Here is a 25,339-nt window from a genome sequence, read left to right on the forward strand (position 1 = left end):
CCTTCTAACCACGCTAATTTTATTACAGATATTAACGACTGTCGTGGACAATGTCAGAATGGAGGATCCTGTCGGGTAAGTAATTCTTGGTTTACTTTGGTTTCCCAAAGACTTGTGACAGTAACCAAAACGTTTGAGTCTAAGCACAAATAGTTTGGAAAATAGCAATTAGGTGCTATAAATTGTCCTTTCTTTAAGTTGGGGGGAAGGCCTATGTCATGCTATAGAATGTTAAGATATGTCTGTACAACAGTAAAGGCAAAAAATATAACTGCAAGAAATGACTCATTTTCACTGCCAGTGTCACCAGTGAATGGGCTGGGTGTGCAAACTACCTTCTGTAAATGTAGGCACTCCACTGCAAAATGTGGATTAATGTGTCTTCCCTGGAAATTAAGAACATAAGCCGGGACTGGGTCTGTGTGTGTTTGTTTTTTCCTCCCCTAAATATTTTTGCCTTGTTGGACATAATAAGATTTTTTTTTTTTTACTTTTTTTTTTTTCCTTAATAAGACTACCTCAAGAGGGAGGAGAAACCTTTAACTCTAAACTTTTCTGTTCTTTCCCAGGACTTGGTTAATGGTTATCGGTGTATCTGTTCACCTGGCTATGCAGGAGATCACTGTGAGAAAGACATCAATGAATGTGCAAGTAACCCTTGCATGAATGGGGGTCATTGCCAGGATGAAATCAATGGATTCCAATGTCTGTGTCCCGCTGGTTTCTCAGGAAACCTCTGTCAGGTAAGAAGCCTGGGTGAAAGGCAGGCTCTCAGCCAGTGCCGTTTGTACCGGCGCTCCGGATCCGCGCACGGAATGCCTGGAGTCCAGTGAACCATAGGATAAAGTTGTACTTGATATCGCTGTCAGTCTGCCAAGAAACTGCTTGATTAATATATATTGGGAGGGGGGAAGAAACCAACAAAACCCCTGACGGGCTGTGGAGGATTCTTTTTGTTAAAGGGGGTTTGCGTGTCCAGCTTTGCGCTCTATTAATTTTGGCTGTTCGATATCAAGAGTCTGTCTGCCCGAACAGCCGCGAGTCGAACTAAACTCCGTGTTATGAATGACTCTTTGAGAGAGCAGATAAAAAGGTCAGATTCCACAATGTCGGCCTGTCATGGTGAGGGAAAAGCTATGATAAACCTTCTGTTTCACTCAGCCTTCCCTCACTCCTTTTTCCCCTCCCCTTTTTGTTCCCCTTCCCTCTGCCTGCACTCCTTGCAGCTGGACATAGATTACTGCGAGCCCAATCCTTGCCAGAACGGCGCCCAGTGCTTCAATCTTGCCATGGACTATTTCTGTAACTGCCCTGAGGACTATGAAGGGAAGAACTGCTCCCACCTGAAGGATCACTGCCGCACAACTCCCTGTGAAGGTTTGTGTTGCCTCGCGGGTGAATGGGAATGTCTGGCAACAGTTCCTGCCCCTCCCCTGGCTGGAGCCCTAATGCGGCTCCAGCAATGGAGTCACTGGAGTAGCTCTTGCATAAAGAGGCTGAATTTTGCCCTCTGCCTTAGGCCTTTATTTGTATGAGCAGATGAGTAATATTTGTAAATATCAGCTATTGAAAGACAGCTTTATGTCCACGTGGACAGAAAACACAGGTAGCAAACAGCCTATTCCAGGCCGTGGATGTGGTCCAGCAACCGTCAGATAAAATGCTGTGATTATTTTATGCACAGTTGGCACAGTCCTTTCATTTTAAAGCAGCAAACATATTTGGCAGTGTTAGGTTTGTGGTTGGACTCGAGGGTCTTAAAGGTCTTTTCCAACACATGTCTTCTAAACATCCGTCACTGGGAATTAAAATGTTGCTCTTAGCTTAAGGAATCGGGTCCGACGGGCAATCCTCATGCAGGTTCTGCTTTTTCACAGTAATCGACAGCTGCACCGTGGCAGTGGCTTCCAACAGCACACCCGAGGGGGTTCGCTACATTTCTTCCAACGTCTGTGGTCCTCATGGGAAGTGCAAGAGCCAAGCGGGTGGGAAATTCACCTGTGAATGCAACAAAGGATTCACCGGCACCTACTGCCATGAGAGTAAGAGCTGAAAGGAGGATACACACTCTTTTCTGTTTGAAGAAAGATTCCATCCTTCCCTCCCAGACTGCTTTAGGGGTTCTTTATTGTAACGCAGCGAACCTCGGAACTGCTTTAGCTTTTCATATCCCGCCTTGGGTGAGGCAGAGTGGAATTTGCTGGGCCTTGGGGAAAGTTCACAGTAATGAACCCTCTGGCCATGAATTCGATGTTTTTAAAAACCTTATGCATACAAGGTCTGAGGGAGTTAATACTGGGGTTTAACGTGGATCTTAAGGATTCCTGATTTATTTTCTGTTGTTTTTAATAGTAATTGTTGAGTGATGGTTCATCACTTCATCCAGTTTTTCACCCATTTCTCATCTTGGTTATAACCCTTCCCCTCAAAAAGGTCTTAGAAATGGAAGTAGCACCAAACAGTCTGCAATAAGATGATGACTTCCAGTAGCTGTACTCCTAGTTTGAGATTTTTTTCCTCTTTTTTTTTTTCTCCTCCCAACTGTTGCAGATATCAATGACTGTGAGAGCAACCCCTGTAAAAATGGTGGCACTTGCATCGACGGCATCAACTCCTACAAATGCATTTGCAGTGATGGATGGGAAGGAACATATTGTGAAACGAGTAAGTTATCCATTCTTCAGCACACAGAAAGATCTCTTGGGAAAACATTGGGAAGGAATGGCTGGTGCTGTCCTGAAGACAAACATGACCAGTGCCAATAAACTGCTTCAAAGGCCTTTGGGGACCAGGTGTCCTCTGCTTTCCACCAAGTCAAAGATTTTGTATCAGAACTAAACCCAAGTTACAAATCTGGACTGGGAGTAGAACCTGGCCCTCCCACGGTTCAGTTTCCTGCTCTATCCTTTGGATAATATTCAGGAAGAAACCCTTTGCATTAGTAGATGCCACTTTAGGAATGGCCTGTCTGCATATCACACCTGTATTTTGTCCATCTCTGGAGCAGAGGAGGAGCAAGCACTCTGCTCCCATCCCCTGCCTAACAGGAGAGTTTATGTAATAGGCCTTTTCACTGCTTGTTTACTGAAACAAGATTACAAACAAAATGAAAACAAACAGCAAGAATGTGTTGAAACATTCTTCATCTCTGTGACAGGGCTTAAAGTTTTAAAATACTGACTTAAGTGTTTAATCCAGGATTGAAACACAGGCCAAAATTAGGGATGGGTTATGCTCCTTTCAAGCATTGTTTGTCAATTCTGTAAACACCCCTGAGCCGGCTTTCTCTCTTTAACTTATCCAGATATTAATGACTGCAGTAAAAACCCCTGCCACAATGGAGGAACTTGCCGAGACTTGGTCAACGACTTCTTCTGTGAATGTAAAAATGGGTGGAAAGGAAAAACTTGCCACTCCCGTAAGTTCAGCATTTCCAAAACGTAACAGGCGTGCTCTGATTGGCCGCTTGAACTTGCAAAGAGCACCAGTCTTAAGGATGGTTTGGGTTTCTCACAGGCGACAGCCAGTGCGATGAGGCGACGTGCAACAACGGCGGGACGTGTTACGACGAGGGGGACACTTTCAAGTGCATGTGTCCTGCAGGATGGGAAGGAGCCACTTGTAACATAGGTAAATACCCTGCATAATCGCCAGGAAGCAGATGCAGCAGTGGATCTGTGACCTCAGTTTTTCCTCTTGGCTCGCATTCGAGGGCTTTCTAACAACTTAGCGGCGAATGTTGTTTGTGTTCCAGCGAGGAACAGCAGCTGCCTGCCAAACCCCTGCCACAACGGTGGTACCTGTGTGGTCAGCGGGGACTCTTTCACTTGTGTCTGCAAGGAGGGCTGGGAAGGACCCACATGCACTCAGAGTAAGTTGGCTCTGCTTGAACTTTTCCAGAGTGTTGCCTGATGAGAACATGAGCTCATCCTGTCGCCCTCGGAGTCAAGATTGAAACCAGAAGGGAAAGCTTGTTTGATGTAGGCTTTAGCATCACCTGAATCTTTGTTTTTAATGACTTTGTGTGATAGAGCCTTGACCTGGGCATGAGAAAGTTGCAAATCAGCTAAGTGGAGACAGATGTTGTCTTGTTTTCTCCTGCATTCTTTTTCTACGAGCAGCTCTGTCTGCTTCCACTTTTTCTTTCCCCCCCCATTAGATTCTTTACAAGGATCTCTTCCTGTGTACATGTGTTCCATAATGTAGTTAACAAATTTTGTGGTAGAAGCCTGGAATCAATTTAGTAGAGAATTTCAGCATATTTTAGTAAAAGTTGAGCTAAGTATAACTTGGGCATTAGGGGAAGTTTGATCATTCTTTACTGCCAGTAGAGCTGTATTAGCCAAAGCCTGCATGTTTAATGCTGCCTGTCTTTGCTTTGCAGACACAAACGACTGCAGTCCTCATCCTTGGTAAGTTTGCTGTGTTTATCCTTGGCTTCTTTTTGTTGTTGTTGTTTTAGAATTCTGGATTCTTTGTAGCAGTTTCTTAATGTCTGCAATGACTTTTCTCTACAGTTACAACAGTGGCACTTGTGTGGATGGAGAGAACTGGTACCGCTGTGAGTGTGCTCCAGGCTTCGCAGGGCCCGACTGCAGGATCAGTGAGTGTTCCAGTGGTGCTCCACCTGGATTTTTGTCTCACTTGAATCTTGTTGCAAGACAATCATCTTAATTAGGTTAAGTGGTAGATCAGATGAGTGATAGGTGCCTTGTGTCTTCTCTATCCGTAGCAGATTTGGGGAAGGGCAGGAATCACACTGAAAATGAAAGAAATTTTGAAGTCACTCAGCTGGAGCTGAAACTTCTTGGTTCAGATGAGCAGTCAAAATGCCTTCAGGATAGTTTTCCCAGTTCATATGTTTGTGTGACCCAGGCTTCTGCTTGAGATGAAAGTGTGCCAGCCAAAAACCTTGTCAATTAATAGTCCACCTCCAAGCCCTGAGGTGATGTATGTGCTTCCCTGTAATTTAATAATAATTACAGGTAGGAGGACACTAACACTTTTTTTTAATAACAGCCATGGAAATGGAAGTCTCACAGCAGCAATACAACTGGGAAGGGGTTTAACATTGTCATCAGTTGAAGAATCTAGTGGGGGACAAAACTGGAGCACATCAGAGGAGAGGAAGTGTGCCTGTGTGAGAAGGAATGTGTCCTTGCCCTTGGAAAGCTCAAGTAGCCACAGGGGTCAGGTTTTGATCTTTGCTAGTGCCACACAGCAGAAATGTCAAAGGACTTGTTTTGAGGTTACACCGGTGCTGCCAGCAGGAATCCATCTCCCAGCAGACGCTAGAAAATGAACATAAAAGCTCCAGTAGGCAAATATATCCTATGTTTGCTTTTTTCTGCCAAAACAAAAGGATGCTATTTCCTCTCCTTCCCATCACAGATATCAACGAGTGCCAGTCCTCGCCCTGCGCCTTTGGAGCGACGTGTGTGGATGAAATTAACGGGTACCGTTGCATTTGCCCCCCGGGTCGCAGTGGTCCAGGATGCCAAGAAGGTATTCCAGATGCCAGAGCTGGTCCTAATGTTTGTAGCAAGATCTGTGTAATTGCATCCTGATGGTTTTGTGGTTCTATGGGGTTGTTTTTTCGGGGCTGTTATCTGTTATTGTTTAAAGCAAATACCTTTATTGAAGAAGCAAACTTAGCGATAAGTTTAGGTGAACTTAGGAAAGGGTTTGGTAGGGTTGGTGTTTGTTTGGATTTCGTTTTTTGGGGTTTTTTTTTCACTTTTTCCCTGTTTTAAGCTTTTAATTCTTGTTCACTCTTCAGTTACAGGAAGGCCTTGCATTACCAGCGTTCGAGTAATGCCAGATGGGGCGAAGTGGGACGACGACTGCAATACCTGCCAGTGTCTGAATGGGAAAGTCACCTGTTCTAAGGTACAGCTGGGCTGTGCTTCGGGTTATACTGTTCTCTGTCCTCTAACCAGTGGGTTCTCACCAGCATTTCTTCTCTCCTAGGTGTGGTGTGGCCCTCGGCCCTGTGTCCTGCACGGCAAGGGTCACAGCGAGTGCCCCGCCGGCCACGCCTGTGTCCCCGTGCGGGACGACCACTGCTTCACCCACCCCTGTGCCGCGGTGGGCGAGTGCTGGCCCTCCAACCAGCAGCCTGTGAGGACCAAATGCAACTCAGATTCTTACTACCAGGACAACTGTGCCAACATCACCTTCACCTTCAACAAAGAAATGATGTCACCGGTGAGTAGCAGCAGCTCGCTGTGCTGTGGCACCTGTGGATTTGCTTCCCGGAGCTTGGAATGACTTTTGTCATAGGGAAAAGCACAATAAAAGGTGGCACTGTCTTTTTATCAAAGTAAACAAATCAGAGAAGGATTAATACAGCCTTCCACCATAAATGCTTTTGTGTCTAGGGAAGAACAAAAGCTGGTTTTGAGGGAATTCCACCTCCTTTTCCCTTGAGAACTCTTACTTCAGGGCAGGAAAAAAAAAAACCCAAGCAAATCTTATATCTGTGTGTTTGTGTGCATATATATTTAAAAAACCCAACACCTTTTTTGTGTCCTCCAGGGCCTTACCACAGAGCATGTTTGCAGTGAATTGAGGAATCTGAATATTCTGAAGAATGTTTCTGTTGAATATTCCATCTACATTACCTGTGAGCCTTCCCACTTGGCAAATAATGAAATCCATGTTGCTATTGTAAGTATTCCTGGAATATTTTTGAATGTCTCAGTAGTTAATTGTCTGGATATGTGTGCAACATGTGGATTTCATAAAAATCTTAATTCCTGGCTTTGTCAGCACTTCTTGTGGTTTAGTTTCCATCCTGATTCCCTCTAAGAACAGGGAAGGAATCCTGATTACATGTGCGTACCTGAGAGCTGCCATCTGGGGGCAGCTGTAATAGGGGGAGTAAAACATTTCTGTGCTCCATTCTTGCTTTCTGGGGGGGGATTTTTGGTCTTTGTAGGGATGGGGACAAAAAAAATATGCATTATTAGTTTCTGCCCATAGCCAGCCCTTTTGGTTGGATTTTTTTATGTGTTAAAAGCACCAAGAGCCTTGAGTGACTGTGGAAGTTTATAAATATCAGATTTCCCCACGCATCTGCTGTGGCATTTGGTGTTAATTGTGTGCCTTGTCCTGCAGTCTGCAGAAGATATCGGGGAAGATGAAAACCCCATCAAGGACATCACAGATAAGATCATCGACCTGGTCAGTAAGCGCGACGGGAACAACACCCTCATCGCGGCGGTGGCCGAAGTCAGGGTGCAGCGGCGGCCGGTGAAGAGCAAAACAGGTGAGCTGGTCCTTGTCCCCAGACTCCTGTACCCTTGCCCTGACTAGAACAGCCCTTCCAAGGGAAGTCTGGAGCCTCTGCTCCTTGGCCCTGTTCACTGGGATCTTTTTATTTGAGAAAACCACAAAGGTTTTGAAAACGCTCTAAAGCAGTGGCCTAACCTGGTAAAGCGGCTGCCGCTGTCCTCGTGGAGAAATAAGTGAAAAAAAACAAGGCTTAAGAACTGAGATTGGTTTTCTTTGTAGAAAGCCTGGAGTTGGCCCCCTGGGTTCACAGCAGGACTGACTGCTTTCCTGTCTCTTCCAGATTTCCTGGTGCCGTTGCTGAGCTCGGTCCTGACAGTAGCCTGGATCTGTTGCCTGGTCACCGTGTTTTACTGGTGCATCCGGAAGCGCCGAAAGCAGAGCAGCCACACTCACACGGCCTCTGACGACAACACCACCAACAACGTGAGGGAGCAGCTGAACCAGATCAAAAACCCCATTGAGAAACACGGAGCAAACACTGTCCCCATTAAAGACTACGAAAACAAAAACTCCAAAATCGCCAAAATAAGGACACACAACTCCGAGGTGGAGGAGGATGACATGGACAAGCACCAGCAGAAGGCCCGATTTGCCAAGCAGCCAGCCTACACTTTGGTAGACAGAGATGAAAAGCCCCCCAACAGCACCCCTACAAAACACCCAAACTGGACAAATAAACAGGACAACAGAGACTTGGAAAGTGCACAAAGCCTAAATCGGATGGAGTACATCGTATAGCAGACGGTGGGGTGCTGCCATGCAGGGCCTTTAAGTATCATTATAAAGGCACTCAAGAGCTTGTAGTTCTTAAACTGTTGTGTAATATTTGAGTCTAAGGCTATTATTTACTTAGAATCCCTGTGTTAATTTAAGTTTGGACAAGCTGGCTTACACTGGCAATGATAGTTGCTGTGGTTGGCTGGAATACCAAGTGCTGCATTTCACATCTATGCAAAACTAGTCAAAAGTGCCCTCCCGTAAATTCAGCTGCAGCTGATCCATCATGGAAACGTTCCATAAGGTATTACATAGCCTTATTACTCTTCCTTAGTGTTCATTTTTTTTTTTTCTTTTTCTGCCAGATGTTCCGATTTATACAGTTTCTTTAGAATAATACATTTTATTTATATTTATTGAATTTGAGTTTTTTGTATATTGGTTTTATGGTGACGTACAACTAGTTCTGTATTTGAAAGTGCCTTTGCAGCTCGGAACCACAGCAACTATCAAAAATAAGTTTATTATTTATTTTTTTATTGTATTTTTGTTGGGGGCGGGTGGGGGGAACTTGTCAGCAGTTGCTGGTAAATGAAGAATTTAAAGAGGAAAATGTGTCAAAAATAGAAGTTTGTATAGATATGTAAATAATTCTTTTTTTATTAATCACTGTGTATATTTGATTTATTAACTTAATAATCAAGAGCCTTAAAATATCATTCCTTTTTATTTATATGTATGTGTTTAGAGTTGAAGGTTTTTGATAGCATTGTAAGCTCGTGGCTTCTTTATTTTGAATTTATTTTCTTGTTACATGTTGCCTATATGCCAAAACTAAGGTGTTCTAAAATAGTTTATTTTTAATAGGATGGGCTTTCATGCCTTGATGCTGGTTTTTGTACAATGTCAAACGTTTGAAACACCTTCCATAGTATCACTTTAAGACTCTTTGTAAGTACTGACTGAGGCAGTTTAGAGAATTAGACTAGAAAATTTTTTTTGCTGCTTTAGACTTGAAAACCGAGTGACAGGCAGATAATCTGCTAAGGAGCAGTTTAAGGGAACAAAACTGAGCTATTACTTTATGTAGATGAAATGTGAGTGGTTGCATGTAATTAAAAATATCAAATTAGCGTGTGAAGTTGGAAACACAGCAATCTTATTTTGTAAATTCTAATTATTTTTTTTTCTCACCATGAAATATGTAATACTGAACCACTTGTAGATTTGACTTTTTTTTGTAATCTACTGCATTTAGGGAGTATTCTAATAAGCTAGTTGTTGAATACTTGAACAGTAGAATGTCCAGTAAGATCACTGTGTAGGTTTGCCATAGATTACACTGCCCGCCTTAACAAGTGAGGAAATCAAAGTGCTATTACGATGTTTAAGATCAAAAGGCTTATAAACATAGTCATCTCGGTGGTTAACCATTGAGATCATGAAGATACCTTGTATTGTGATATTAGTGTTATATGAAAATGCATCTTTGATGTGTTGTTCCTGGCAATAAATCTTGAAAAGTAATATTTATTAAATTTTTTGTATGAAAACATAAAAGAGCGTGGAGATTATTGAGCTTGGAGGTGCTCCCGGCCACTCAGTTGTGCAAATCCAGGGGCAGGTGCTGCTGTAGGTTTTCCAAGACCTGCCCCTGCCTTTGGTGGAGTCAGTTTTTTGTGAGATGATTACATGTTCCCCTCTGGCTCCCAATGGGATTGAAGGGGTTTGAAAGCAGCGTGTCCCTCGTTCTCACTGTCTCTTGGCCAATGTCCCTCTGTGTATTCCCGAGAGGATGATGGTGTGACTGGAATTGTGCAACGGGTTTACTCTGCTCGGGCCAATGAGCTGCCCCCAGATGTAACCAAATCTAAGTAGCTAGGCAAGATCCAAAGTGCTGACCTGGATGGGAAGGGATCCATAGATCCTGCTGATTTCTGATGGGCAAAAAGTGCTTTGTAAAGCATAAAATAAACTCTTAAAATATTCAACACGACGGCTTTGAATGCTGAACTAATGCTGCCCCTCCCACCCAAAGGGGATGCCTGGGGAGGTGCAGGGGTTGGCTGGCTCATGGTCTGCTCTGAATTTGGCATGTTCTGATGAAGCTGCAAAGTTGTTTTGGGAAGGGGCTAAAAGCCGAGGGAACAATTAACTGTGTAACAAATTAATTGAAAAAGTTAAACCAACCAGCTGCAAGGTTAGGCCTTTGCATCCGTATTTGTTTGTGGTAAATAAATGGATATTTTCTATAAAGATTGCTGCAATATGAATACAATGAACGCTGACAAAATCTGACACTGAGAAATACTTTGTTATGTACCTTCTTTACAGCTGTCTAAAAAAAATGATAAAATCTAATTAGTGTTACTTTTTATTTTAAACTCACTTCAGAAGGAGGTTTCCACCGTGGCTGTGCTACCTTGGTGGGGGGGCTGCTCTTACTCTTCCCAATCACATGCCTGGAGCCTTGTCAGTGTAGTGCCTGCTGAATGGGAAGTCAACAAGATTAGCTTCATCTGACCACTTCAATAATTCCCCATCAAACAAATCCCACGAGTATTTATTTCCCTTTGTTCCCTGGCTTCTAAATCTGCAGTAAAGCAAACACGGCGTGTCCAAAAAAAAGCCACTTAAAGATGATAGAATCTTCTACCTGCCTCCAAAGTGCAAAGCCAGGCTATTCCCTGGATGCTTTCCCATGCTTTTAATGTTGAATTAACCATCACCCTGATGTCTGCTGTTCGTGTGGGTCTCAAATTCACTGACACAGAAACAACTACCTCCTTCCAAAACATACCTGAATTGGTAGGAATTTGAACCTGCCTTCCATTAAGCAAAAAAAATAATTAAAAAAAATAGAGCATTTGCAATTCCTTGGAACCTACATTTACCAGGCTTCTTCAAAACCTACCGAGGCAAATTCTAATCACAGACTTAATCGTTGCACATAGTGACAAAGCTGTTTAGGTCTCTGAAGACTCAGTGAAAGAAAAACCTGAGTTCCTCAAGCTTCAAAATAAGTCAGAGCCCTGAGCACAGTGTTCATTTATTTACTTCCAGCCTTTCCTGTGCTCCAAAGTGCTCTATGGATCAGGCAGAGGGTTTGTTACTGCAGAGCTCCTCCACACACAACTTGCTTTTCCCACAGAGCTCATTTCATTGCTACCTCATGGCGTTAGAAAATTAGAACTGCACGAGTTGTACAGGGGGAGGGAAGAAAATTCTGTGCAACTGCTGTAATGGTATTTATTAATTAATCCTCATATCTCAATGGTAGCTCCAAAACTTGCACTGGTGAATGTAACACAAAACCAGTCCTCCAAAGGCCAGATCCACCACCACGCTGGGGGCTGGTCTAGGAAGTGGTTTCCGTTGCCATGAAAATAAATAGAAACATGAAGTTTAAGGCTTCCCCGTTAGAATACCAAGGCACATTTATTTTTGTGGAAATCATTCTTTGCCAGTTCATACTTTACTACTCAGGGAAGACACATTCTGTCTAGTCAGGAGAAGTTTCCCACTGCTACTGTTTGTTCTTTGGATCCTTCTTCATTTAAGGACTGAAAAATATGTCTTTCCTCAGCTGCCAGTTAGGCACTAAAATAAAATAAATTAAATAAAATAAAATTACTCCCCTTAGCACACTCAGCTTTGCTCTACCTACAGCTAATTGGACGTGCCAGATCTGGGTTTGGTTCAGCTCAAGCACGGCCACATCAAAGCTCTGCACCTCCGCATGGAAAGGGCCCGTCTTACACAGAGGTAACCGGGAAAGGTGCTGATGGTGCATGTTACATCAGCCTGAATGCCAATATATTCCTGTCACCAGGGGAACACCAGCCTTGGGAACGGCTCCCTCTGCACTACTAACAGGAGCCAAGGGCAGCCAAGAGCACTGGGACATCTGAAGCCTCAAATGTGAACCAGTTTTGGCCCCAAACACAAGACCTGCACCCTCAAGCCATGGCGCTGGTGAAGCCGTTTTCCCTTCCACAGACACACCACCTGCACACCAAGAGTTCAGGTTATTAACCGGCTCCCTGCCAAGCTAGGAAAGGTTATGCTCTCGGTGGATCCTTCAGGATTCCTGACTCTGCTCCTTATCCCCAGCCCTGAGGCTGAATCCAGCCCTGCCTCCCCAGCTCTCTGGGGCCCAGAGCACTGCCCCTGCCATCTGCAGAGTCACAAGGCAGAGCCTTCACGTTTTTGGGAGTGCATGCAAAGATGAGAAGTTCTGACAAGGGAAGTACCAAATTCAGCCTTTTCCGCCCCAGAAGATGGAAGTGATTGCGTAACCTCCCCCTCTCCTCCTAAAGGAAGCAAGAATATTTAAGTATATTTAAGATTTTTTTGGCTTCCCCTTTTTTCATGATTATTGTTTGCCCGCGCACACAGAGTTTGCCTGCAAAGGTCAGTGATTGCTCCCAAAAGAGGGGAAAAACAGGAAAATAACCATGCAACGATTAATTCCAATTTGTGGGGGAGAGGAGGAGGAAAGGGGTGCAGGATTTGAATGGTTCAGCAGCTGCTTCCCCAGCACTGGGGCAGCAGCAGAGCCATGTGGGATCAGACATGGGCGTCAGACCAGAGCTCCAGCCCAGATCTGCCAGTGAGCACCTTCCCTGTGATGTGCAAATTGTTTCAACCAGTTTCTCTACAGGGTGGAGAAATAAATCTCTATTCCTTTTATTCCAGAGCTGTGAGATCATATTAATATTAAAAAGGGGCATGCCCGGCTCTAGAATGAGAGCTTAAGATACTTTTCTTTAAAGATCTGATGCATAAATAAAAAAGATAATTATGGTGGCAGCAAGTAAAGCAGTTATGGAGCTCTAGAGCACCAATTCCTACTACTGTACTAAAGGATTTAACTCGGACAGAATGGGAACAAATCACTGAAATCCTCACAAGGTGCACTGTCAGCTCTCACAGGAACAGATCCCCAGCTCCGGAATAATTTATGTGGATAGTAAAGAAGGTAGGACAGTTGTGGTTAATTCCCTGGGCAATTTCCAGGTTACAGCTGACATGCCCTGTGACACTACATCATTTCCACAACTCTTTTAGGATTTCTCAGCAAAAGCCAACACCAAACAAAGAGTCCCCATCTAAAAACGTCACCTTATTGCCACCGTGGAAAGGACAAGGCCACACACTATCAGGTTCCATTTTAATTATCTGGGGGAAAAAAGGTGGACAGAAACACTCGAATGCGTTGACTCAAGAATTTGCAGTACAAGTTCCTTAACCAGCTGGCTTTCCCTTGGAAAACTTCCCTCAGTGCTGCCCCAGCCATCAGGATAAGCACACGCGCCTCCCTCTCAGTTCAGCTGCTTTGATATCCCTCTGATGAAAGGCTCCTGTGCTGCTCTTCCCCCAGCCCACATCTTCTCCTTCACACAGGTGAGGGGAAGCCAGTTAGTGCTCATTAGAGAAGAAAAAAAAGCACAAAGCAAAGAAGTGAGGAGTGCCTTTTACTAAAGCTAATTTCTGAGGCCAACCCACACTTCCCACTGCTGGCAAAGAGACTCGGCGTTATTGCCTCTGTTTGCTGCAGCCTGTTTGAATACAGAACAAAACCTCTCACTGGTACTGATACAGCCAGGAGATAACTATTCATAACATGCAATCTGGGAAAGTCTATATTTTACATCTTTCTTATTCCCACTGCAAACAGAAAAATATTTCCTCTGTTGTTTTTTTCTTTAGAAAGAATCCATTTTCCAGTCAAAAACCAATGGGATGAAAATGCCAATTAAATCTCAGCCAAGGCAAGGGAGAAGGAACTCCCTGACCAAATAAATGGCTCCTTAACACCTCGCTTGGACAAAACCTTCTGCAGCAAGGGAAGTTTGGGTTCTTACCTGGCAGATAACACCATAATTAACACAAAGCTTAGTGCTCACAATAACTCTTAGGATGCTTTAAACCTTCCTATGGATCAACACTGGGCAAGGGAGATTTTACATCAGCTGCTTCCTCTTTATAAATGATTACGTAAAAGGCTGGTCTAGCTTTTGATGTGTGTTTAAACACAAAAGTTCACTAAACAAATATTTTTAACTCCTTTGATGTAAAGAATAATGGAAACAATCGTCTGCACCCATAGAAAGTGTTTCTCTAGGAAAGGGCTGTTTCACTATCAGCAAAGAGCACAGACCAAATGAACCAGATGATTCATCAAAAATAAAAACCCACCAAAGCTGGCTGGTTTGAGAGAAAAAACTGAACCAAAGATACTGTTTTTGTGCTTCAGTGGCAGTTTCAGAACAGAACAGAGCCTTAAACATTCCTTACTTTTAACAGAAAGGTGTGCTCGTGCTGCTCAGAAGCAAACTGGTAATAGAAAGCCACAGCCAAGATTTGGAAACAGCTCAGTTCCCAGCCTCTTTTTTCTCCCTAAACCTGATTTAGGAAATCAGGTTTGTGGTTCAAAAGCATGTCAGACCACACCTCTGCCAGTCCTCTGGGTGCAGTTGATAAAGAAAAAGCAAAGTCTGAGAAGAGACCCTGGGCTTAAAATAAAGAGATAACAGACATGACAATGACACAGCCTGAGTGTCCCAGCACCACCCAAAGCACCCACCAGGTTTGCAAAAGGGAAGCTGTGACAAAAGTCCTGTTGCACAGACAACAGAAACAACAGTTCTGAGCAGCAACACCACCTAAAATCCAGAAATGTCCATCGATTCAAAGCTTTTTCCCTGAATAACTGCATTTCTGAGAGGATCCAAGACACGACATTTTCAAGGAATGAAGCTCTAAATACACAGCTCCAAAGAGCCTCGAACCCAGTGAGTCAGTGAGGGCAGCAGGAATGATGCAACTTGGCACTTGTGAGAAAGTTTGATGTATCCAAGGCCCCTATAATGTATGGCATTCCTTTGTAAGGGTGCAGGCAGGTATCTTATCCAGTTAAGATTACAAATAAATTGTAATTATAAGATTAAACCACATTTAATAACATTAGGGGATGATAAAAACTATATGTGGTTGCCCTCTGGTTTTTGACACTTGAGTTATCTATGCTAAAACCTTAACTATCAAACTATTTAAGTTACTCTTACTTTTCTAATAAATATTTCATTAAATGTCCTTATACCTCTCTCAAGTCCATCAAAAAGGTGCTTTTTACTCCCTTCCTGGCCCAGTATCTCCAGTCCATAAAAAAGACAACAGTAAACATACCTCAAGCTCTTCTTCCTCCAAACCAGGTTTTTTGGCAGCCTTGGTTTTGCTGTTACTAGGAAAGATCTCTTAGCAGAGCCTGAAGCTGGGTAAGGATTAGCAACCTGACTGCAAAGCACCGAGAAACATCACACAAACGGCTGAAAGAAAAAAGAGAACACGTCCTCTAGACAGATGCAGAATCTTTCTCTCTTTACAGCAAGAGCAGACATTATTTCTTGCAGAAGGAAGCTGTACAATCAACAGTGCCTTGCTGTCAACTGCTGAGCTGCCAGCTCTCATGAGGACCGGTGTTACACCGCCAGCTCTAACGCTCATGGATGTGAATCATCTTCTTAACCCCAATGAGGATATCCACAGTCCTAAGGAAATGACAGTGAGATTTTTCTAAATTGCTTCAGATAAAATCACAGAATCGTAGAATACGCTGAGTGGGAAGGGATCCACAAGGATCATCAAAGACAGCCCTAAGAATCCCACTCTGTGCCTGAGAGCATTGTCCAAACGCTTCTTGAACTCAGACAGGGGCCCACGACCACTTCTGTGGGGAGCCTGTTCCAGTGCCCAACCACCCTCTGGGGGAAGAATCTTTTCTTAACACTCATCCTAAACCTCCCCTGATAAGAGTTTCATGCCACTCCCTCAGGTCCTGTCCCTGGTCCCCACAGAGCTGAGATCAGTGCCTGTCCCTCCTCTTCCCTCACGAGGAAGTTATAACTGCAGTGAGGTCTCCCCTCATCTCCTCTTCACCCCCTAATCTCCTCTTCACCAAGTGCCCTCAGCCGCCCCTCACACAACTTCCCCTCAAGGCCCTTCACCGCCATCATGACCCTCCTTTGGACACTCTCTAATAGCTTAATATCTTTTTATATATTGTAGCACCCAAAACTGGCACAATATTCAAGGTGAGGCCACCCCAGTGCAGAGCAGAGCAGGACAATCCCCTCCTTGCCCAGTGATGCTCTGCCTGATGCCCCCCAGGACACGGCTGCCCCTCCTGACTACCAGGGCACTGCTGACTCAGTGTCCGTGGTCACACTCATTTTAAGAGAATTATAGAAAGAAAATTGCTCATAAATTTATTTTACACATTTATAAAAGGCAGATATGAAATAAAGTTAGGTTTCCTTAGCTCATTAGCATGTAAATTTAAAAAGCAGCATGAAAAGGCACCGTGCAATGAAAAATGACCTCTGTCTTAAAGTAAGAACTAACTGGGGTATCACTGACACATGAAAACCACAATGTTGTCCTTGCATTAAACAGGGCCTGATTTTGAAAAATAAATGCATGTCCATATGTTTATGTCTGAACTTCACCCCAGAGCAATGTTTGCAATCCAGGTGTAACTATATAAATCTAAACACATAAACCCAACCTTCACTTTTCCAAAGACTGAATGCATGATCACTTGTACCCACAACGTGGGCTAGAAATAAATGTTCATATCAAAACTGCATAAGCAGAAAACTGCAGTTATTTTGGCTGAAAAGGTGGGCCTCAAATTATCAGCTATTAATTCTGGTTAAAGATTTATTTGAAATAAGCTCAATTTGCCTTATTGATGTAAAGATCATGTGAATAAACCATGAACTTTCTAGCACAAAGGATTAATTTTTCGTAAAATAAACTGTGTTCAGAAACAAGCAAAACACTGAATAACTGCAGCTGCTAACAGACCAGGAAAGGGGTTTTATTTTGCTGCCATCAGCTGATATGACTTTCTAATAACACTGAAACATACCCAGAACTAAAATTTTGCTTAGTAAATATTGAGATTTTTCTTTCTATAAATATGACACTGGTTCATGCAATATTAATATCTAATTTGTAAAGACTTCAAAGGATTATCCTCATTATGGTTCCAAATGACTAACATACTTAGTTAACTAAAATTTCTTAAAATGTCTTCTCTAATTTTGATTTCGTATTTTTACTATTTTCCATAATTTTGAATTGCTTCCTACTTTTTGCTTACACACAGATTTGGGTGACCACTTGTGCCACCAAGGTAATACTCCAGATTTTATGACTTCTTAAGCCTTCGAAGTTTTAACTTCCTGAGACCATTTTCAGCTTCTTTTTTTCTTTTTTGGGGAAGCTTCTCTGAAGACACAGCTTGCAGTTCTAGACTCGGTGATGGCATCGCAGGCAATCCCTCAGTGCCTGTGCTTGGCTCCTGTTGGCTTGTCTGCACTCCACTGTTCCTCACAGAAAGAGGCTGAGAGGGTTCTTTTGTCCAAGTCAATGATTGCTTGTCAGCTGCAGTCTTTGCCCTGTCTTGCTTAGAAAACAACCTGGAATTACGGGGGGTCTTCTCCTCCAGGAATGGACCCAAACAATCAGCATTGCACTTACTCATTTCTGGATGGACAGAAATTAAGGGAGTCCCTTCAGAGGACACTTTTTTGCATTGCTCTAACTTCTCCTCTGAACCACAGCTCTTTAGTTGAGCCTGTGTTTTGGTCACTTTTTGACTTTGTTTTGGACCCAGCAGTGCTGACTCAGAGCTGCAAGGAGGGTTCTCACTTAGAAGACTCGACTCCAACCACTCCAGAGCGTGAGGTTTTTGCTGGCTGCTAACATCATCTGCCTGTCTCTGATTAACATAATTTTCCAGCTCTAAAACAGGAAGCTCCAAGCTGCTCCCAGCTGTATTTGTGCAGTCCTTCAGCAGGCCTGGACTGCGACGTTTCACATCAGGGCGAGGACCGAGAGCAGTTTGACAGTCGCTCTTTCTGTTCTCTGCCTGCGAGTCCACCGAGCCAAGAGACACTTTCTTGGAGCCCTTGCTGATTTGAGGTTGGCTTGCACTACTCTTCCTTGGTTTTGTCCTTTTCACACTGCAATAAAAAAATTTTGTTTTTTTAAATTAAAAAATAAAAGAATTTTTACTGCCTCACTTTGCCCTTCTTCCAAACCCTGGAACACCACTAGGGCCACCCTCTTTCTGAACATGGGAAAAATCCCTGTATATCATCTTGACAAGCAGCAATGTTTGTCTAGTGTGCATAATATCAAGTGTTATCCATCTGATTTTCCACTGCACTAGGGGAGAACCCTATTTATTAATGACTAAGCCATGAAGGAGTGAGTTCACATTCTATTCCAAGAGGCAGAACTGGATTCATTACAGATGTTAAAGGTCAACACAGCATAAGTATATTGAATTCCTTCCTGAACTGGCTTGATAAAATAGCATTTCATAAGTGCCTAAATGATTCCAAACCATTCCCATATATCCACATGCATAATGTATAGCTACAGGACAGAGGGGGCTGGCAGGGAGAGGCAGTGAGTGTGTCTCTGTGTGAGAGCTCCTAATCTCTATTTTAGAATGTTCCTCTGGAATTTTTCCCAGGACATTTCAAAGCGTTACTTCGGAGTTAACCACTACTCATCTAGTATCAAGGTCGCTCATCTGGGAAGGACTTAGTTAATGCAAGTAGATGATATTCTAAAAGGAATTATGCAGGAAAATGGGATCACAAGGGACCTGGTGGAGTGTCAGTACATAAGCACCCCTTGGCAGTGTGTTACCTACAAACCCAGATTTCACACAGCCCATAAGATCACCTTTAAGCCCAAGCACTGAGGCTGCATTTTGAGTCTAAAAATGTCACTTTAACTGTGACCAATGGTCCAGTTTCTCAAAATGAACAAAACAATATATCTGCAAAGTGTTTTTCACCAGATTCAAGCATCACATATTTATTTTGGCTCAGAGCTTCATTCAAGGAAAAAAACAGCCTGTTTTGATTCTGCCCAGCGCTATGTGAGATATCTATGTGGGTTGTAAGAGCTTTCTCCATGCTGTAAAAACTGCAACAATCATTTTATGTGCTTATTCCCCACTAGAGTAGTAGTCTCTTGGTAATTTAAAACAATCTTTTGTAAAACAGTTTGTATTATTTGAAATTTTATTACATAGGCTAGATCCTACCAACCCAAATTTTACCCATTATAAATTCAAAAGCTTAGAAAGAATAGTGACATACATTCTTTTCAGGATGTCTTGCTTTATTTGTTCATTCAGACTGATCTTAAGCTCCTTGTTCTCAGTAGATTCAGTAAAATATTCAGATGCCCCACTGGAAAGTTCTTCTTTCTGCTCCAAAAGAAAACACAGGTTTAAAACATGACACATCAAGCTATGATTATTCAACAGAAAACTCCACTTCTAACACTAAGACTTACAGCTGTTCTTTATTATTTTGATCTGAGCAGTCTAAGAGAAACAATTATTTTTAATCTTTTAATATTTGGGAGTCTAGTCAGCTCCCTCCCCTTTCAGACTCCCGACCAACATATTTCATATGCTAAAATACACCACAAACAAACAGGACTGCAACGTAAAGGATGGAGCTTTCCAAACCAGCCTGAGGAAACTGCTGGCAAATATTTGACATCTTTGTGGCTCAAACTGTGACAAATGCCAGGAATCTCTCTTGCAGACAGGAGCATGTTTGTCAGTCAGACTTTTTTCTGAAGAGACTGACTGGCGCAGCGGTCTCTACGCTTATTCTCCGAGGAATTCCCAGAGCTTTCCATACTTAGGAAAAACATACAGAGTGGTATTCGCTCCCTGAAGAAGGCAAGGGTTAAAACTTTTAATTCTAACATTTAAACTCCCAGATTGTAGTGGTTGGCTACTACAGGACAACAGGGGAATTCTTTCTGGTCTCAGCTAACAGCAGCACCATGGTTTTACATAATACGAGGTTGGGGCGAGCGGGAGGGAAGGAAAATGCTCTTTTTCTTCAAGCTGTGAGCATTTCCTTTCACAATGAAACAATCTCCATCAGAGAAGGGCCATTTGCTGACTTCACTATTAACTACCACATGCTCCAAAAAAGTATTATCTCCCAGGCTATGGAGGAGAGGGAAAAAAAAGTGGTAAAGGCAAGAAGAGAAGAGGCTTTGTGCATCTCCTTGGCTTTGACAGCACTTTTCTCCATCAGCCTGAATGAGGCAGCCTCTGACAGGGGCTCAGCAAACACAGGGAGGGCTTATTTAGCCCATTCCTTGCTCTGTGCCATGAAAAGAACACTCAGGAACCAGGTGGTATGGAAGAACCTGTGGAGGCACAAAGCCAAAGCCTGTCCACCATTCCTGCCTGGAAAATGCCTCAAGGAACCTGTCACTTAGGGGAGATTAAGCCCTGCCCATTTTTATTTCTGTTTTAAAGGAGATGGGGGGAACCTCCATGCTCTTTCCAGAAGAAATAGCCAGTGAAAACAGCTTCCTCTTTTGTAAACAGGAGGGTAGTCAGGCAAAGAAACAAAGCCATTTCGGCACTTAAAACTACAGCTGTTCCGAGGCTCCTTTCAGAGGCAAATCACGAAAATGTGTGTGTGTGTATTGAGAGCTGCAGCAAGTGCTGTCCACTAATGGTGCAAGGAGTGTGTTTACAGCAGGCAGAAAACGCATGGGACTTACCTGCAACGTGATTTCAACCCCAGAAATCAAGCTTAACTAGTTTAATCTGAGGCATTAATTGCTGCTTCTATTCTTGTTACAGGTAGATTCCCCTAATTTGACTAAATACATTTTGGTACTTTGTAAACTATTAAAGACTGGAATATTATTAAGATACTCAAGAGTTTTGCTAATTTTAAGACAGACTGCAAAGCCTGAAGAAACTATTCTGATTTCCAGTAACAGTCACACAACTTGGACTGAAGGCTCTTGCACAATCCTCCTGCATCAAAGCAGCTGGAGAGCACTGACACTCGGCCAGGGAGCAGGAGCCCAGGCAAAAGCACTTGAGTTTCTGCTGTAAGGTGAATTCTGTTAAACCTTCTTCAGTCCTCAACACAGCCAACTGTGCCAGGATCCCCAGCCCACTAAGGGAATCCTTGCACATGTGGAAAGTGGCACTTTCTCCAAAGCCCAGGGGAGAACTGGGGGCAACTCCTGTCCACGCTCACTCCTGCAGATCAGCAACAAGCCTCAGTTCTAACTTGTATCTGATCTGAAGCAGAGTGGGAAGAGCAGACCCTGGAGACAGGCAAAGGTGACCAAGTCATGTCACCTGTGAGTTAACTCAGGCTGGAGTTAACACTCCAGAGGAGAAGGACTAACACATTCCCTCACCATGCTATCATCAACCTTTTGTTTTGCTTTCAAATACCTTATCACACAAAGCGGTGACAGAAAAGGGTTAAGGCATCAAAAAAAATTAAAAATCAGAATGATTTATATGTGAAACACTTCTGAACATGCCCTCTAAGTACAGTAGATTTTCCCCTCGGAACCACACCCTGTAAGTGCTGTATTTTGAGAGCTGAACAATTAACATAAGGCATATGAGTCAGTCTTTGAAAGACTCTGTGGGAACCAGAGAGCCTTTTGCTATTAGGAGTGATGTAAACTCCCTAAGGCTGGAATAAGTCCACAATAGAAGGCAGAGAGAGTCATAAATAACAACAATGGGCACTCCATATACTACTAAGACACTCAGCCATTATTGGTGATACTTCCTTTATTTTCTTTATTAGACTTAATAATTTTAGTTAATTAAAAAAAGAAAAAAATCTCTCTCTGTTTTGGGAATACTATTTATTTCCTATGGGAACTTCAGGACTTGTTAAAGAAATAAAAAAAAGCTAATCTGCTCTCATCCTGTCTAGTAATCCCAAATTCCTTTTGGGCAGTGAAATAATTAAAGAAAAATATTCCAGGCATAAAAGGGAGGACAGCAGAAGCAGACATCATATAAACAATGACACCATGACAGAGAAAAACGTCAAAGCACCGCCAGACTTGCGACTCGACTCTGAAAGAGCTGCAGGGAGTGGGATTGCTGCTAACAAATTAAAACCACATTTCTTGGCAAATTGTTAAAGACAGACATATTTACATTTGTATAGAGACTGGGTGGGCACAAAAGATTAAAATGCTTCTCTAGCCCTTGAACTGCCAAGTTCTATTAGAAATATGTGCTCTTAAAACCCCGGGGTAAGCTCACTCCTTTTTGTCACTAAAACTCGGCAGAGAAGGGCCTGCAGAAGTGAGGCTGACCAAGTCTTACCAGCCATCCTGCTCATAACACTGGCCTCCCCAAACCCGATTTTTAAAATCCTTAGTACTTATCCAAAGAGAAGTCTGGGAGGAAAAACCCTGTATCGAGACCTAGAGAGAAACACGTCTGTTAGGCACACAACATACTTCGTTTAAGGTTTATCAAATTGAAAATTCTTTTTCTTTTTTTTTTTTTGGCTATCTCACTCAACTCACTACTCACTCAAATTGAAAAAGAAAATCTCAAAAACGTAAAAGGGGTCACTGCCATCTCCAGCTCTCTCCAGGGCAGTTGAATTCAGCATTAAATACCTGTTAAAGAACTCCTCATAGATGGGCACTTGTGAGGAACCCTCACAACTCACTACCCTGAAGAAGAGTGAAAGGTTTTGGTCTTTTCAGCCTGACAATAAACTCATACAAATACTGATTATTTTTTTTTTCCAGTCTAAGGCTGGGTTGAAAGAAAACCTTCCAAACTGAACAATGCTGCCCCCCTTTCCTGCCTTCTCATTTGGTGTCATACTTTCTAGTTGTCTCTTCTCAGTGGCACACACTTCTGTACCAATGAAGTAACACTAAGGGATAAATAAATTTAATGTCTGGTTAACCAAAAAAAAAAACCCAAAACAAACTACACTGTTTTTAAAATGCATTTATCAATGTGGCTCATCAAAAATACTCGGTAGAAAACATCAATGGGTTCAAGAAATCTAATTTTGTATCAGAGTGGCAAATGGGAGGGGACTATAAATGTAATAATGTACACAAAATTATGAAGTATTATCCCAGGCACACACAGTAAAACTAAAATCAGTGAAATTAATAAGACAGAAGCCCTTATTTAGGGGAGCTTTATGTAAGCTGGCAATTGCATGATTTCTTTAATGCCACTCTAAGCCATATCCAGAGCTCACCCATCAAAGATAACCTTTAGGTTTCAGAGGTGTCCTAACAGATGACTGGCAGATCAGAGAGGTCAGACAGGACTCCTGCCAATCTGATAAGCAAAAAAGGGCTCCTAAAGCAAGTGAGGAGGCTTGTGAGTGAAGGATGAATCAGATACTCTAATCTAACTGATAAAAAAGTGACAGAGACAGGACTTTGGGTCTCGTCTCCTGCCCTCTCCCATCCCACATGAAGGAAAAGCTTCCCACAGTTTCACAATGCAAATTTTTTGCATTTCCAATGTAGTGATGCATCTGTCCTGGCAGATGAACTGCAACCACATCATAAAACATTCACACAAGTTTTCCAAGTACAGAAATGGATCCTATTTTGAACCTGAAATCCAGTTCTTTGATCGGACTTGCGGAATATTGCTCTGCATTTTAAAGTTGACTGTCCTGCTCTAAATGTCAGTAAGTTCCAGTAAAAACCATGAAGGATCATTCCATGTTACACACTGGAGCACTTAGTTTTTTCCTTTGAAATAGGTATTTTTAAGGAATGCTGGTGGTTTTCAAAAATTCTCCAATTTCAATCTGGAAAAGAATGTAACAAGCAGAGCAAACTGCATTTCTCTGGAGGAGCAGAACTATTCAACTTACCCATGGTCTAGCATAGAAAGCAAAATCAAACCCCTGGATCCGTGCAGTCCTCATTATCTACTACCAGATTTCATTTTAATTAAGCTTTTGCTTGTCTGCACTGTTTAGTCCAAGGGTTGGCCCCATCTGTTACAAGCCCCTGTGATACACATTCCACTTTCTCAACCTACAAGGTGTGAACCCAAGTTTCTCACTTGATACATAAGTCCTGGCAACTCCAAACATTCCAAAGGTCCCCAAAGCATCATCAGATTAGCTCAAAGCATGTGACTTCTATGAGGAAAATGCCTCCTTCCTTTTGAAGTATTTGGTTCAGATTTTAATTGTATATTACATACAGCAGGAATCCCACACTATCCTGAATGTAAGAAATTCAGAGTTCTCTAGATTTGCATTTGAGCAGTTGCAAGAGAATAGAAAATAGAAAAATTCCTGCTGTAAATGGCATAGAACAAACACAATCTGATACTCCACAAAAACTAAAGCTGCAGGGGGGGCCTTTTTAAAAAATCAGACCTCTCTGTATCACAGAGAGCAAAAACACCCATCCCACTTTCTAAGGCACAACCAATTTATTTACATACCAAGGAGCACGTGACACATGCTGTGTGCATTTGCTTGAAGGTAAGAAGTGCTAAAATTAATGTTAAGTAATTGAGCTATTAATCATTCTGATTTTATATGCTGATGCTACAAGACTCAGATTCTATCTTCAGAGAAAGTGTCCACTGATAAGAAACGGAGGAACAGACACCAGCTTTTCAACCAAAATAACTTCTCTCAATGACACTGAAGAGAAATCTAAAGCATTATAATGGTGCAATTTCATTTTTTTAAAAGAAAATCAATGTCTCATAGGCAGGCAACTGAACTGAATTAAACTTTGCATTTGCCTTTCCAGATATAGTAAGGGTTATATGACATAAGGGTTATATGACATAAGAGAATACTACCTAGAGTACGTGATGTACACAGGAACATGATTCATATACTTCAAACTTCATTACTGACAGAAAAAAAAATCTGGAAAACATGTATAAATTTTAAAAACAAATATTCTTTTTATGCAATGACAGTGTGCAATAACACAGGTCTTGGAATGAATAACTAATGCTCTTGATCTTGCTGGTTATACAGAAGCAAAATAGATAAAACAGGCAGAACTGCACAGCTCAGGAGACAAATAATGTTCAATAATTTAATGTTTTAACTTGGTTTCCAAAACAAACACCACTACCACCACTACCGCCAAGACCCTCAAGATTTCTGAGGTGATCTGTCCCTCAAATAACTTAAATCACTGCAAATGTTCAAAAATCCTGCCATAAACTGTACCATCATATATTGCAGCTTCCTAGTTAGTCAAGTTATGACCTTCCTCTTAGTTCTAAGAGGTTTCTGCTGAAAGTTGAGGAACAGATTGCTCTTTAAAACAATTAAAAAAAAATTCTCTCAAATATTCTTTGTTCAACAGGAATATAATGAATTATTATCAAAGCCTGAAGTATTTTAAACCTTTCTGGGTCCTACAGCCATCACAGTCTTGCAGATGCACTACAGCT

General features: G+C 42.4%; 2 protein-coding genes across 6 annotated transcripts in view; one reads left to right on the forward strand and one right to left on the reverse strand.

Annotated features, from left to right (window-relative positions):
• JAG1 (jagged 1) overlaps positions 1-9,566 on the forward strand; it is a 34,973-nt gene extending 25,407 nt beyond the window's left edge. The window contains exons 11-26 of the mRNA XM_017834509.1: positions 29-75; positions 570-743; positions 1,227-1,377; positions 1,878-2,042; positions 2,551-2,664; positions 3,305-3,418; positions 3,517-3,630; positions 3,755-3,871; positions 4,385-4,412; positions 4,518-4,603; positions 5,392-5,505; positions 5,780-5,889; positions 5,971-6,207; positions 6,538-6,669; positions 7,120-7,270; positions 7,577-9,566. Coding sequence (XP_017689998.1) covers positions 29-75; positions 570-743; positions 1,227-1,377; positions 1,878-2,042; positions 2,551-2,664; positions 3,305-3,418; positions 3,517-3,630; positions 3,755-3,871; positions 4,385-4,412; positions 4,518-4,603; positions 5,392-5,505; positions 5,780-5,889; positions 5,971-6,207; positions 6,538-6,669; positions 7,120-7,270; positions 7,577-8,034 — 2,312 coding nt within the window. The 3' untranslated portion in view covers positions 8,035-9,566. The remainder of the gene's footprint in view (positions 1-28; positions 76-569; positions 744-1,226; positions 1,378-1,877; positions 2,043-2,550; positions 2,665-3,304; positions 3,419-3,516; positions 3,631-3,754; positions 3,872-4,384; positions 4,413-4,517; positions 4,604-5,391; positions 5,506-5,779; positions 5,890-5,970; positions 6,208-6,537; positions 6,670-7,119; positions 7,271-7,576) is intronic.
• A 6,732-nt stretch (positions 9,567-16,298) lies between these two features.
• Positions 16,299-25,339, reverse strand: part of SLX4IP (SLX4 interacting protein) — a 69,987-nt gene continuing 60,946 nt past the window's right edge. For all 5 annotated transcript variants that reach the window (XM_017834528.1, XM_017834531.1, XM_017834529.1 and 2 more), the window contains exons 12-13: positions 19,203-19,312; positions 16,299-18,047 (exon numbers count right to left, since the gene is read on the reverse strand). In XM_017834528.1, coding sequence (XP_017690017.1) covers positions 17,231-18,047; positions 19,203-19,312 — 927 coding nt within the window. In that variant the 3' untranslated portion in view covers positions 16,299-17,230. The remainder of the gene's footprint in view (positions 18,048-19,202; positions 19,313-25,339) is intronic.

Source organism: Lepidothrix coronata, unplaced genomic scaffold (genome assembly GCF_001604755.1).
Source record: "Lepidothrix coronata isolate B3197 unplaced genomic scaffold, Lepidothrix_coronata-1.0 Scaffold234, whole genome shotgun sequence".
Lineage (NCBI taxonomy): Eukaryota > Metazoa > Chordata > Aves > Passeriformes > Pipridae > Lepidothrix > Lepidothrix coronata.